The 14,105-nt window shown below is 39.0% G+C and overlaps 2 protein-coding genes across 3 annotated transcripts in view; both read left to right on the top strand.

The window, feature by feature from the left end:
• Positions 1-14,105, top strand: part of Cacnb4 (calcium voltage-gated channel auxiliary subunit beta 4) — a 246,846-nt gene that overhangs the window by 32,757 nt on the left and 199,984 nt on the right. The gene's annotated exons all lie outside the window — the stretch shown is intronic.
• On the top strand, positions 1,408-2,027 carry LOC124979836 (cytochrome c oxidase subunit 6B1-like). The gene has a single exon (XM_047544612.1). It carries the CDS (start codon positions 1,489-1,491, stop codon positions 1,837-1,839), a length of 351 nt encoding a protein of 116 aa, XP_047400568.1. The 5' UTR covers positions 1,408-1,488; the 3' UTR covers positions 1,840-2,027.

Genomic DNA, 14,105 nt, shown 5'->3' with positions numbered 1-14,105 from the left:
TCTTCTAAATGGTTGGCTGACCCATGCTGCCCTCATGCTGATCTGAGTTCCAAGGCACTTTGGGGCACTTCCTTGTCCCAGAGTTGATATGCTAATTTCAGGGAAGTGCTAACTTTCTGTCTAAATTTGCTCATAACTCACACCTCACGCCTTGTCTTCTGCTTGGTTTCCTTTCTAATGTGTCATTACACGGGTCTGTGCAAAGCTAGACTTTAAGGAAGTTCCCTCTCCTCCCCCGTGTCCTCAGCCAAATGCCTACAGTCTGTCCTTGGCAAAGGCTCAGCCTCTGTCTGGCTGTGATGGGTGAGGTGAAGAGCAGCTCTACTGCAGCGGTGGGAAGAGCAGCTCCAAGTTCAGTGCTCCTTGAAGAGTCTTCTTTTTTCTTGAGAGATGAGGAGATGGTTGATGCTACCTCACTTCCAGTTTGGTTTAGCCACAAGGGGTCCTGACTCCATGCCCATCTGTGTGTCCCACCTTGACTTTGGGAATGCACATGTCTGTCAGAGTGCTGTTTTTCTGGGTATTTCTTTATTGTGGTGAATTAAAGCAAACTCCCCATATACAATTGACACAGTTCAGGAAGAGATGATCAAAAATAAAATAATAAAATGTCTTAACAGGATTAGTGAAATGTTGGTAATGTGATCTCAACTCAACAGTGTTACTAAATCTTTGGCCGGTGGGATGTTCACAGCATCTTGGCCACCTCAATACTGTGCTCCTTAAACTCTCTGCCTAGTTTTTTCTTTCTATCTGTTGTGATGCATTAGGAGTTCCATATATTATTCACTTGTACTTATTTGTTGGACCGATGGAAAGAATAGTTAACTGAAAAGTTGGAGAAATTTTTCCAAATAATGTAGATGGAAAATGAATTTATCTAGTAATCCTAAGTATTTGCTAAGAATTACTCAGGGTATCAGAAAATTCATAAAGTGTTCTTCAAAATCATGATTTTTATGGTCATTCTTCATGTTGTCATTGGACATAACCAATTGCATCTGGAGTCATTCATAACATTTCTCTTCCTTGCTTTGGAGTTCAGAAACCATAACCTCTAGATCTGGCTTTTTGTTGTGTGGTTGTTACTTGGAATGTGATTTGAGCAAGTCCTTTGATATTTATAAAATATGCTTAATAAACTCTTTCTACTTCACAAAATTTAAGAAGCTCAACCAAGACTACTTACCTAAAATTGTTTTTAAAAATAAAATGTGAGAGATTATATGAGTTGTTTTCACATTCTGGAGTATTACTTTAGTAAATATCCATTGGTAATCCTTGTGTGCCAAATTAGGATAATACTAATTAACTCTTTGCTCTATTTTGAAATCACTTAAATATTTTCTATTAAAAAGAAATATTGATTCTTCCTTTCACCCAGCTTCCAGCGGGTCTTAATTCCACTTCCTGTCTCACCCTGGCATCTTTGCTAAGGGTCACATTGAGCTGTGAGCTGCTGCAGGGGCGTCTTTAGGAGTCAGCATCATGGCAGAAGACATCAAGACCAAAATCAAGAACTATGAGACTGCCTCTTTTGACAGCCACTTCCCCAACCAGAACCAGACCAGGAACTGCTGGCAGAACTACCTGGACTTCCACAACTGCCAGAAGGCAATGACGGCGAAAGGGGGTGATGTCTCTGTGTGTGAGTGGCACCGGTGTGTGTACAAGTCCCTCTGCCCCATATTCTGGGTCTCGACTTGGGATGACCGCTGGGCAGAAGGCACATTCCTGGGAAGATCTGAACTAGTTCCACCCTGCCTCTCCTGTCTTCTGTCCTTCTCCCAGGGTAGAAAAGGGGGACCTGGGTACTTGGTAGTTCCTACCCTGGACTGAATCATGACTTAACTAATAAAAATTCACTGGAAAAATCTAAAAAAAAAAAAAAGAAAGAAAGAAATATTCATTGCAAAACATCTGAGAAATATAGAAAAGTATACAGATCCTCTATGATCCTCTAGTAATGACTATCTGTTAACATTTTGGTGTGTGTCTCCATATTTTTCTGTTCTTATGCACAAATGCATTTTTATAAAAATTTACATATCATTTTATTGCTTGTTCTTTTCATATGACTATATTATGTACATCTTTCCAAGTTAATAAGATCTGATTCATCACTATTAATCCAATGTGTGGTTATACCATGATTTACTACTTCCCCCTGTTGCTGGATATTTGGTTTTCCAATAATTTTTCACTTGCAAAAAATGACACTGATGTTTTACTTTCTTATGATAAATTTCTAGAATTGGAATGCCTGGGCCATTGTAGTCTAATATGAGAATCTAACACACACCATCCCTTCACTTCCTGCTAGGAATTGTAGAATATTTAGTAATGTGGATCATATGCTTTTTAAACATGTCTAATTAATACATTTTGAGCCTCACAGCATGCTAAAGCATTGGACTTATCAGAGCAATAGTTTTTCTTGAACCTATTCAAAGTAGTTATAGTTATTTGAAATACCTGAGGACCTCATTAGTAATATAGTTTTCCTTGTAGCCCAGCACAGTTGTTCTCCTGTGAATTAATACTGCATTAATAATTAATTTTAGATGTAAATTTTTAGTGTAATGGTAGTTAAGGAATAAACATTCGGCAAACACTTATTGAATACTGTTTAATTAACTTTTTACTATGCATGAAGGCTCTAAAGATGAATGAAACGCAGTAGTTTTTCCTGACAAATAGTCTTAATAGGAGAGACAGATGTGTAAACAAATAATTAGAAAACATGATGGTAAGTTGAATTATATTATACTCTTTCTTGGAAAAGCACCCCCTCTCTACTATCCACTTTAGGCAGAGATTAGGGAGAAGAATGGTCTCTGTCAGTGTACCTCATTGGAACTTCCAAGGGTCAGACCAACTCACAATGTCTGCGGAAGTTCAGTGTGCATGTGATATTTTTATGTACAGAAGATATAAATAGAAGACTCATGGAAGAGGAGGGAGAGAGAGACTAACATAATCTATTGGCTAATGGGTTCTCACCAACTAAATGTCCAGTATTCAGTTTACTGTTGTTAGCATTTATGTGATTTTAAAGCCTTTCTGTCTCCCTACAGCATGTCTTTTGTATACACTGAAATCCTGAATGTATGGGGTTGTTTATTGGTTAGGTTTTTGTGTTAGTTATCTATTATTGCATAAACAGCATACATTGATCATTGCGAGAATCTGAGCCTGGCTGACTGGGTCCTCTGCATCACCTGCAGTCACAAGGCCACAGTCAAGATACCACCCAGGGCTGGAGTGATATCTGAAGACTTGTGAGGGGAATCACGTACACGAATGGTGGCAGGATGAACTCCCTTCAGGTCTGCTACACTCAGGGTTTCAATTTCTTGCTGGCTGCTGACTGGAGACCACTGTTGGTACCTTGCTCTGTGGGTCATCAGTATCTTGTTATGGAGGGAGATGGAGTCTGCTGGCAGAACAAAAGTAGCCTGATCAAGAAAGTGATGTCCCGGCATGTTGTTGTATTCTGTTGGTTGGAAATGTTACTCATGGGAAGGGGATTGTCCAAAACCAGAAATATCAGGAGGCAGGGACCAAGACCAGAAATATTTTAGAGGCTGTCCAGCATGATTTTCAATGGAAATCAGCACAAGGGATTGAAGGGGCATCTTTGTTGCAGTGAGAAACAGCCATAAGACACAGAGCTAAGAACAAGACCTCAGTGAAGGCAGAAAGTCAAAGGTGATAGTGTCCATAGGACGAAGCACCATTCTCTCCTCACCTTTTAGGAACCTCAGAGATCTTGAATGGTTATTGAATTTCCCACAGGATATGGAATTTCAGTGTGAGCCAGTGGTTACTGGAGTATAAAGGGTAGTGTGGTTTCAGTCACCAACAGGGTTATAATCATGACAGAACTATGAAGAAAATGCCAAGGGTATCCTACATGTAGAATCTTAATTGCCTTATGAAGCTGTGGTGACTTGACTAGGGAGGTGGCATGTCTGTATCTTCACACGTGAGCAGGAGTCTTTGATGTGGAGAGCACACTCCAGGGAGTTTCAGTGGTCCATGGTTTTGGTAAACAGAGGGACATTTGATGAAGCTTGAGCATGTGAAACAGGAGATAATTGCTGCAAATGAACTGAAGAAGCACTTGGGACCATGAAATTTCTGAAAATTCCTAATTTCTGAATGAACTTGCAATTATTGATGAGCTAATTGATAAAACCAGATGTTTGAAAGAAGTAGTAGTGAGAAGAAACCACATTAGAAGGTGATTATACACTACCTCGGGTGTGTGACGAGAGAAGACCCTACGTTTCTGCAGGCCCTCATTGCTGTGTGCCTTCACTGCTCTTTCAAGGCACAACTTCTATCTCCTTCCTCCTTTGTATTTTAAGCTAGAGAATTTATGAAGGTAGAGTTATATTGAAGAAAGTTATTTGTCTCAGCAGTAGCTTCTTAATTGTCTTCTTATCTCAGAACCAGGGGAAAACCACCCGCCTTCCTAGCCTTCAAAGCTATTTTAAGGATTAATTAATAATTTTGAAAGCCCCCAGAAGCTTAAAAGCCTTACCTAGACTTATGAGCGTTCAGTAATAATCACAGAGCAGCAGGACTCAGCGGGGAGTGAAAGCCAATTCTTGGCTCCTGTGGCCTGTGGGCTGGGTGGCTGTTGTTTCTCCACAAATGAATGAGTCGGGCCAAGGAGAAGCCCTGCTGCTACAATAAAAAAGAATCGGTGCCTGAGACTGAGAAACAAGCTGAAAATAGCTTGTTTAAAAAGGACGTTGATCTTAATCTATGAATCCAAAGCACAAGTAGCCAAAGGAAAACTAGATAATTTGAACTTCATCAAAATTGAACACTTGGACTGGGACTGTAGCTCAGTGGTAGAGTGTGTTTAGCATGTGCAAGGTTGTTGGTTCAGTCCTTAGCATAAAAAAATTTAAAAATTTTGTGTTTCAAAAGATACTATTAAGAAAGTGAGAAGACAACCCACAAAGTGGGTGAAAATATTTGCAAATTTATATATCTAAGGTATTTAAAGAATTCTTACAACCCGATAATAAGATAGCACCTTTCAAAAATACCAGAGGAGCTGAATAGAAATTTCTGCAAAGAAGATATACCAGTGGTCAATAATCACATGAAAAGATGTTCAATATCACGAGCCATCCAGAAAGCACAAATCGAAACCACGATTAGATACAATTTCATACCTCTACGCTGGTTACAATAAAAAAAAAGACAACTTTTGGCAAGAATGTGGAGAAATTTGGAATCTTCACCCACTGCTATTAGGAATGTAAAATGGTGCAAATACCTTAGAAAACAGTTTGGTTGTTTTTCAAAAGTGTAAGTGTAGTGTTACCTTATTACGTAGCAGTTCTCCTAGGTATACGTGCCAGAGAAATGAAGGTTTATGTCCACACACAAACCTGTGTGAGAATGTTTGTTGCAGTATCATTCATAGCAGACAACAAATGGAAACAATCCAGATGGCCATCAACTGATGAATGGGTAAATAAAGCATGGTCTGAAATTAAAAAAAAAAAATTCTCTTTTCTACTCTCACACAGTTATTCAACACAGATTATTCCCCCCTCTCCATTCCAACCAATTCTTCAATGGATCCCAACTGACTGTCTTATAATATAACTCAGTTCTGACACTGTCTACCTGAATTTAGTGTCATATTCTCAGGTTGAGGATTGGGTGCCACAATATTGCCCACCCTTGTAGATGCCAATTGCAAACAGTAGGTTGTCATCTATACTTCTAACCAACTGGCTATAAATTGGGAATTTTTATGGCCCCTTCCTTGTGTTGCATTAACTTGTTAGATTGCATTCCAGAACTCAGATAAATACTTATATTTATATAAGGTTAATTATATAAATTATATAATTTAATTATATAATGGTTAATTATAAGGGATAACACAAAGGACACAGATAAACAGCCAGAATGGGGGTGGTGATGTGGAGCTCTCTGAGTTAAGTTACCCTCCAAGGGCCTCTGCAGTTCAGCAGGCCAGATACTCCAAACCCTGTCCTTTTGGGTTTTTAATGGAAGCTTTACTACCCAGGCATGATTGATTACATCAATAGTTATTGGTGACCAACTCAACATTCAGCCCACTCTCCAGTCATGCTTTGGTCTTTCTGGTGACCAGTGCCCATCCTGAAGCTGTTAGGGAGCCCTAGTCACCACTCGTCCCCTTAGTGTACAGAAGATACTCATCATTCAGGAGAGACCAGTGGTTTTTAGGAGCTGTGTGCCAGGAGCTAGGGTAGAGATCAAATATATATCTCTCATAATATCACAAGTGGAATATCTGAACAATGGAAATTTATTTGGCAATGAAAAAGAATGAAGTGTGGTTAAATGCTCTGCTGTAGATGAACCTTGAAAACATGCTAAATGAAAGAAGCCAGACATACAAAAACCACATATTGCATATTTCCAATTATGAAAGAGAGATTAGTGATTGCCTAGGATGGGGAGAATGAGGAGATTGGGAAGTGACTTCTAGAGGAAACAAGATTTTTAGTGCTTGGGCTGCTATAACAAATTACCACAGGTGGGCAGCTTAAACAACAGAAATGTATTTCTCACTATTCTGGAAGCTGGAAGTCTGAGATCAGGGTACCAGCATGGAAATGCTCTTGGTAAAGGCCCTTTTCTGCGTTTGCAGACAATTGCTTTCTCCAACTGTCTTCTAATGGTATCCTCATATCATCACGTGGCAGACTGCAGAGAGAAAGAAACCAAGCTCTCTCCCATCTTTTCTTTTCAGGGCAGTAATGGAGGCTCTGCCATCATGACCTAATTAGCTCCCACTGGAAATTAGAATTTCAACATATGAATTTGATGGGGAGCATAAACATTTAGTCTGTAGGAAGGGTTTCTTTTTGGAGTGATGAAAATATCCTAAAACTGACTGTGGTATTGGTTGTACAACTTTGTAAATATATGAAAACCATTGACTTATTCACTTGAAATGGATAAATTGAATGATATGTGAATTGTATCTTAATAAAGCTGCTCCCCCAAAAGAAATAAGTTGTTAGTAAAAGGTCAAAGGGAAACCTGGGCTGCTGGCTGGGATGGGGGTGGTCAAGGAAAATGACGTCATTAGGTAGACTGTCTTCAGCAGCCACCTGTCTATATGTAGGTCATTCTGTGTGTGTTTGTGTGCGTGTTTAAGAAAAAGTGGATGTGTCTGCATTTTTCTTTCCTCACTCTACCAGACCTGGTCCCATTTGCTTGTTAAGAAAACAGTGAGCATTAGTGGAATGGTAATGGCCTGAACTACATTAACTTCCCATCTGGCTGTTACTCTCCAGGAGGCTCTTTTTATTTGATTGTGACTGATTAGAGGTTTTGTTCGAGTTCCATTTGTGCTGATTTGGCTCATTTAGAGTAAATCTAGTTTGTGATTTGCTCCCATGTCCAGCATTCTTAAGAACCCTCCTTACCAGGCTGCCTTCTGATTGGCCAGTGTGGGATATGGATGGAGAGCAAAGTGAGGGCAGCACCTGGATAGGGGAGAGCCCTGAAACAGTCCTTCCTTGTCTCTAGTCAGCGGGCTCAGCGTGGCACATTCCTTTGGAAAGTCATTTTCTTGGCACAGCTGGGATACGCATTTCATAAGCAATCTGTGGCCTTCACTCAGCTTGCATCCTGAAGTGGTGCCATCTTGGGTAAGATGCATCCATATGGCACGGGCAGGTGCACGGGGGCTTCTGCAGGTCAAATTAAGACATTTGGGTGCCCCACCTCTCTGCAGAGGTCTGGTTGTTTCAGATACGGTTGCCTCACAACCAAGTCAACATGTCTTCTGCTCACAAGGAGTTCCTCATCTTAGGTTCATGGTGGTCATTTGTCAAGCCAACAGGTCCTAACTCGAGTCCTCTGAATGGAACAGGATGTTTCCCTGCTTATGTTCTAAAGCAGGACCTTAGCGTTTTGCCTGGGCTCCTTGCTCTCCCATGTGGAAGCTTCATCCTCCAGAGCACAGCTTGCCTTGCTTTCTATAGATTTGAATAATATGAGGAGGTAGAATCTAGGGCCAGGGCTGCTGGCCTACTTCCTTTTTATGGTAAAGAAGGTCAGAGAGGGGGCTGGGGTTATGGCTTCATGGTAGAGTGCTTGCCTAGCACGTGTGCTTCGCTGGGTTCAATCCTCAGCACCACATAAAAATAAATAAATAAAACAAAGGTATTGTGTCCGTCTACAACTAAAAAAATAAAAAAATAAAAAAAGGTCAGAGAGGGAGAATAAGAAAAAGAAGGAGGGAGAAGGGAAAAAGCAAGAGAGCAAGCGAGCAAGTCAGAGAACCACCATCATAACAAAGGAAATTAAGGGATGTGAGAAAAGAATAGTGAGAAAGAAGGAGAGATAAGAAATATGGTTATAAGAGGGAAAGAAAATGTAAATATGATGGAGAACAAAGTAGGGAGTACTGCAAAATACAAAAAACTGCTTTTTATGAATTCTTTCTTATGTCCCAGATTGGATTTGATTGCTATGGGCCTTGAGCCTCCTTGATTTTTCTTTTTTCGCTCTTTTTAAAGTTGATTATGCCAAGTATTTTTTTTTTCTGCTTTAAAAAGATTTTAACTAATACAGAAAAACATAAGTCATACGTATTAATGAAGTACCATATACTATTTGATACATATATACCTTGCATAATGTTTAAGTCAGGCTAAATGTATTTATCTCTTCAAACACTTATCAATTCTTTGTGGCGAAAACATTCAAAATCTTTTCTTCTAGTTTTTTGAAATGTACAGTACATAATTGTTACCTATAGTCACCACACTATACAACGCTATCCCAGGGACTCTTGTTGCTCTCTAACTGTAACTTGGTCCCTGTTGATTGACCTTTCCCTTCCCCCTGCCTCACTGTCCCAGCCTCCAGTAACCACTATTCTATTCTCAACTTCTGTAAGATTAACTATTTTAGATTCCATTTATGACTGAGATTATGTGGTGCTTGTCTTTCTGTGCCTGACTTCTTTCCTGTAATGTAAGGACATCCATTTCCATCCAGGTTGTCTCAAATGACAGGATTTTATTATTTTTTTATGATCTCCATTGTGATATGTATCACACTTTCTTTATCCATTTATCAGTTGATGGACATGGGGGTTGTTTCCATTTCTTGGCTGTTGTCAATACTGCAGCAGCGAACACAGGAGTGCAGATGTCTCTTCGGCACACTGATTCATTTCCTCTGGATATAAACCCAGAAGTGGAATTGCTAGATCACATTGGTTGTTCTATTTTTAATTTTTAAAGAACCTCCATACTATTTTCCATAATTTACATTCCCATGAATAGTGTATAAGGGTTCTCTTTTTTTGCCACATTCTTGCCAGAACTTTGTTATCTTTAGTCTTTTTTATATTAACCCATTTTTATTGGTGAGGAAATAATCTCCTGTGGTTTTGATTTGCATTTGTCTATGATTAGTGATTTTAGCATTTTTTTTATGTACCTGATAGTCATTTCTATATCTTCTTTAGAGAATTGTCTATTTAGATATGTTGCCCATTTTAAAGCAGGTTATTTGTTTTATTGTTATCAAGTTTGGGGAGTTCCTTATATTCTAAATATTAATTCCTTGTCCACTGTAATCATTGCAAATATTTTCTGCTGTTCAATAGGTTATCTGTGTACTATGATGTTTCCTTTGCTATGTAGAAGCTTTTTACTTTTATGTAATTCTATTTTTCTATTTTTGCTTTCATTTCCTGTGTTTTGGGGGTCTTGTCCAAAAAGAAATCCTTGCCCATTCCAATATCCTGAAGGCCCTCCCCTATGTTTTCTTTTAGTTTCTTCATATGTCCATGTCTTACATTTAAGACTTTAATTGTCGAGTTGATTTTTTTTTAAAACTGGTGAGAGATAAGGGCCTCCCTTAATTCTGCACATACATATTCAATTTTCCCAACACCATTTATTGAAAAGACTCTCCAATGCATGTTCTTAGCACCTTTGTCAAAAATCAGTTGACTGTAGGTGTGTGACTTTACTTCTAGGTTCTCTGTTCTATTCCATTGGTCTGTGAGTCTGTTTTTTAACACCAATACCATTGCTGTTTTGATTACTACAGGTTTGTAGTATGTTTTGAAGTCTGGTAACATAATGCCTTCTGCTGTATTCTTTTTGTTCAAAATGGCTTTGACTATTTGAATTTTTTTGTGTTTCCATATAAATTTTAGAATTGTTTTTTCTAGTTCTGTTCAGAATACCATTAGTATTTTGACAGGGATCACATTGAATCTGTAAGTCCTTTGGGTAGTGTGGACATTTTAACAATATTGATTCTTCCAATTCATGAACATGGGCTGCCTTTCCACTTTTTTTTTTTTAAATGTTCTTTTCAGTTTATTTCATTAGTGCTTTATAATTTTATTGGTAGAGATCTTTTACCTCTTTGATTTTTTTGGTAGCTATCATAAATTGTATTGTTTTCTTGATTTCTGTTTTGGATACTTTGAGATTTTCTTCCTGTCTTCTTTCCCTCCTTCTTTTTATCCCGTTCATTACTATTATTATTATTATTTTTAAAATTCAGTACTAAGGATTAAACCCAGCCCTAGTATGTGCTAGGCAAGTACTCTATCACTGAGATACTGGGCTATATCCCAGTCCTTTTATTTTACTTTGGTGTAGGGTCTCACTCAGTTGCTCAGACTGACCTCAAATTTGTGATCCTTCTGCCTCAGGCTCTGGAGTAGCTGAGATTATAGGCATGTGCCAACATGCTCAGCCTTTTCTTTTTAAAATTATAATAATTAATGATATTAATTTTATAAATTAATGGGATTTGATTTGTACAATAATTTGGGAAATACCCAAATTAATGAGTATTCGTATATGTGTATATATCATGTACTGATCATGTCCATCCACCCTTCTTCTGCCTTCCCCTCCAGCTCCCCTATACCTCTGAATATCTTCCCAGTTCCTAATAGTCTGTCTTCTTCTTTCAGACTGTCTTTTTAAAATTCTAAAATTTTTTTAGTTCCCATGTATGAGTGAAAACCTGATTCTTGTCTTTCTGTGTCTGGCTTATTTGCTTAACGTGATGTCTTCCAGATCCATCCATTTTCCTGTAAATGATAGGATTTCATTCTTCTTTATGACTGAATATTTCATTAGGTATATATACCATATTTTCTTTATCTGTTTCTATTCTGATGGGTACCTAGTCTGTTTCTGTATCTTACCTCTTGTGAATATTTGGGGTTTTCTTTGATGAGAGGATTTTTATTACCGTTTTAATCTTGTTACTTGTTATTGGTCTGTTCGGGTTTTCTATTCCTCACTTTTTTTTTTTTTTGGTGGGATTCAGGGTTTCTCTACTACTAAACTACATTCCTAGGCCCCCCTCCCCTTTTTTTTAAATTTTGAGATGGGGTCTTGCCTACTTGCATAATTAAGAGACTGGTCTGAAGTCTGCAATCCTCCGGCCTCAGCCTCCCAGGTCACTGGATTACAGACTTACTTCACTGCCCCTTGCTATCCCTGACTTTTCTTGAAAACAGCTCATGCTCTTCCTTATGTACACCATGCAGTTACTGAGATCATCCATTTCTTCTCTGCTTCTTCTGCCTTTATCGTCTCCCTTCTTTTCTTTACCATCCTCAAGCATTTGGCTTCCTAAAATAGGAGTACTTTAATTCTAGAAGTAACTTCAGAGAAGATCTAAGATTTGGCTTTTTGGCTTTTACGGCTAAAAACAAAATGAAATTCTGCAATATTAAATGACTTACTCGAGGTCCTATAAGTGGAGGGTTGCAAAACTGGACTAGAATGTGGAGCTTCTATCCCATGGGTGCAGGTTAGGGTGTGAGGGGCTCACTTCTCTGTAGAGAGAGCTGGCTCCTGCTGCTCACATCCTGGAGAAATCTCCAGGGTGAAGAAGGCCGGGGGAGGAGCGGGGAAAGGGCAACCATTAAAGTCTCTCTGCTGGCTCCCTTCACATTGGGATACAGGTGTTTCTTATTCTCTCCTTTTAGCTTGGGGATGGCAGTGGAGGCCAGTTGGACAGATTTCACCCTTTCTAACTGGGGTCTTGCTTAGCTGCCTGCTGGGGTGCCTCCTGGACCTAACACAGGTTCTCTGTGGCAGTGGCGAGTGTGGAGCTGGGGAGAGTGTTCACATGACTTCTCATGGTGGTGGGCAGCAGGATACAATCTCACTTTACCCCATTGATTCTCAGCTGGAGTGATTTTGCTCTGCAGTGGACTTTTAGCAGTATTTGGAGACATTTTTGTTGTCATAGATGGGAGTTCAATACCCTCAGCCCAGGACAGTCAGAGACCCTTTTTCCTAGGGACGGTTTTGTTGGAATATCCCCAGATATCCTCAGGCAAGCTATCTGAAATGACAACTTAGAACTTCTGAGTTATTTAACTTTAAAAAGCGATGGTTTGATGAAGAGCAAGCAGACTTCTCTCTATTCTGTGCCTGCCACGCAGCAGGTATGTCTTACCCACTCCCCTGGTGTGACATGCTGCAGAAGCAAGAACTGTCTTGTCTGTAGACCTCCAGTGGTCAGAGTGTGGTGCTGAAGGATACAGCTGTCAGGTGTGGGAGAATTCATTGAGAAAGGAAGTGAGCACGAGATTGAAGGGTGAGAGACTTTTAAGAGGGCAAAATAGATTGTCCTATTTGCAGCAGTCAAGTTGAAACCAGCCACAGCTGCAGGGAAGAAATTATGGAGAGATTACCATCTTAGTTATTGTTCTGTAAAATTGCTTTAGGCCGAAGGCAATTGCTTTAACATTTTTATTATTTAACCTCTTTTTACCTTGCTGAGGCTCAGAGTGCAGAGTGCATTTGTCTTTCTAACACACTGTCTTTCTCCAGAAAGGAGCTCTTGGTGTGTTTCTGCTCTGCTCATGTTTGAGAAAACGGGCTCTCCGTGTTCCAGAACATTCTAGTCTGCCGTGAATGGATGCTCTGTGGGGTATAACATGTACTGTTATGTAATCTGAGGTACCAGGTTAAACAGTTTTCATTTTCTCACTGAGAACTCATTTCTCACCATTCGATTAAGAAGTTAACTCAAGTCGATCTTATTTATTTGTTTAGGTGTTACTGGGGATTGAACCCCAGGTCTCCGGAATGCTAGGCAGTCACTTTACTGCTGAGCTACTTCCCCAGCCCCTGACTTTATTTATTTATGACTTGATTTCTTTTTTCCTCTATTATAATAGAAGTTGTTACTAAGGAAAAAGTTTTCCATCCTTTCATCAATTCTCACTTACTCTAAAGATCAAGACTTGTTGATTTCTAATCTGCCTCATTATTCTAGTTCATTTATCAGAACTTTTTACCCACTGTATTTGAAGTTCTGTTCAAAAACCAAAAATCCTCCCAACTATTCATTACCTGTGTTTCTTCCTCTTCAGTGAATCTACAAATGTTTAATGATCTCCTGCTATTTGCAAGCTGCAGAATGTACAACTATACATAAGGCATCAATCTTAATTCTTGAACCACAGGACTGGAAAGGCCCAGTCTGCTCTCAGCATGTGAGGAGAGAGGTTATTTGTTCATCTATATGGTTACACTCCAGATCCTCTTTCTTAATCCTTATCTTTTTTTAAAAAAATTATGGTAAAATAGTTACAGTCATTTGATACTTGACAAAGTTATGTTAGAGAAAAATAGTCTTTTTAAACAAATGGTGCTGGGAAACCTGGATATCCCTATGTAGAAGAATTAAGCTAGATTCCTATCTCTGACCTTGCACAAAATCAACAAAGTAGATCAAATACTTAGGAATTAGACCAGAAATTTTGCAACTGCTTTAAGAAAATGTAGACTCAACACTCCCAACACATTGGCGCAAGTGCTCACTTGCTTAATAAGACCCCTAAAGCTCAAGAAATAAAACCAAGAATCAATAAGTGGAATGGTCTCAAATTAAAAAGCTTCTGCACAAAAAAGTTTCTGCACAGTAAAGGAAATGATTGAGAGTGTGAGGTCCCTTCCAGCAGGGGATTAATATACAGAAAATACAAAGAACTCAAAAAGTTTAACACCAAAACCAAGTAAAGAACAACAAAACCTCAAACAAACAAACCCCCAAAACCAGAA

Source organism: Sciurus carolinensis, chromosome 3 (assembly GCF_902686445.1).
Source record: "Sciurus carolinensis chromosome 3, mSciCar1.2, whole genome shotgun sequence".
Classification (NCBI taxonomy): domain Eukaryota; kingdom Metazoa; phylum Chordata; class Mammalia; order Rodentia; family Sciuridae; genus Sciurus; species Sciurus carolinensis.
This window is presented reverse-complemented; position numbering and strand designations above follow the sequence as displayed.

Excerpts from the sequence above, each read along its gene's own strand:
- LOC124979836 (XM_047544612.1), top strand. The coding sequence starts at position 1,489 with ATGGCAGAAGACATCAAGACCAAAATCAAGAACTATGAGACTGCCTCT.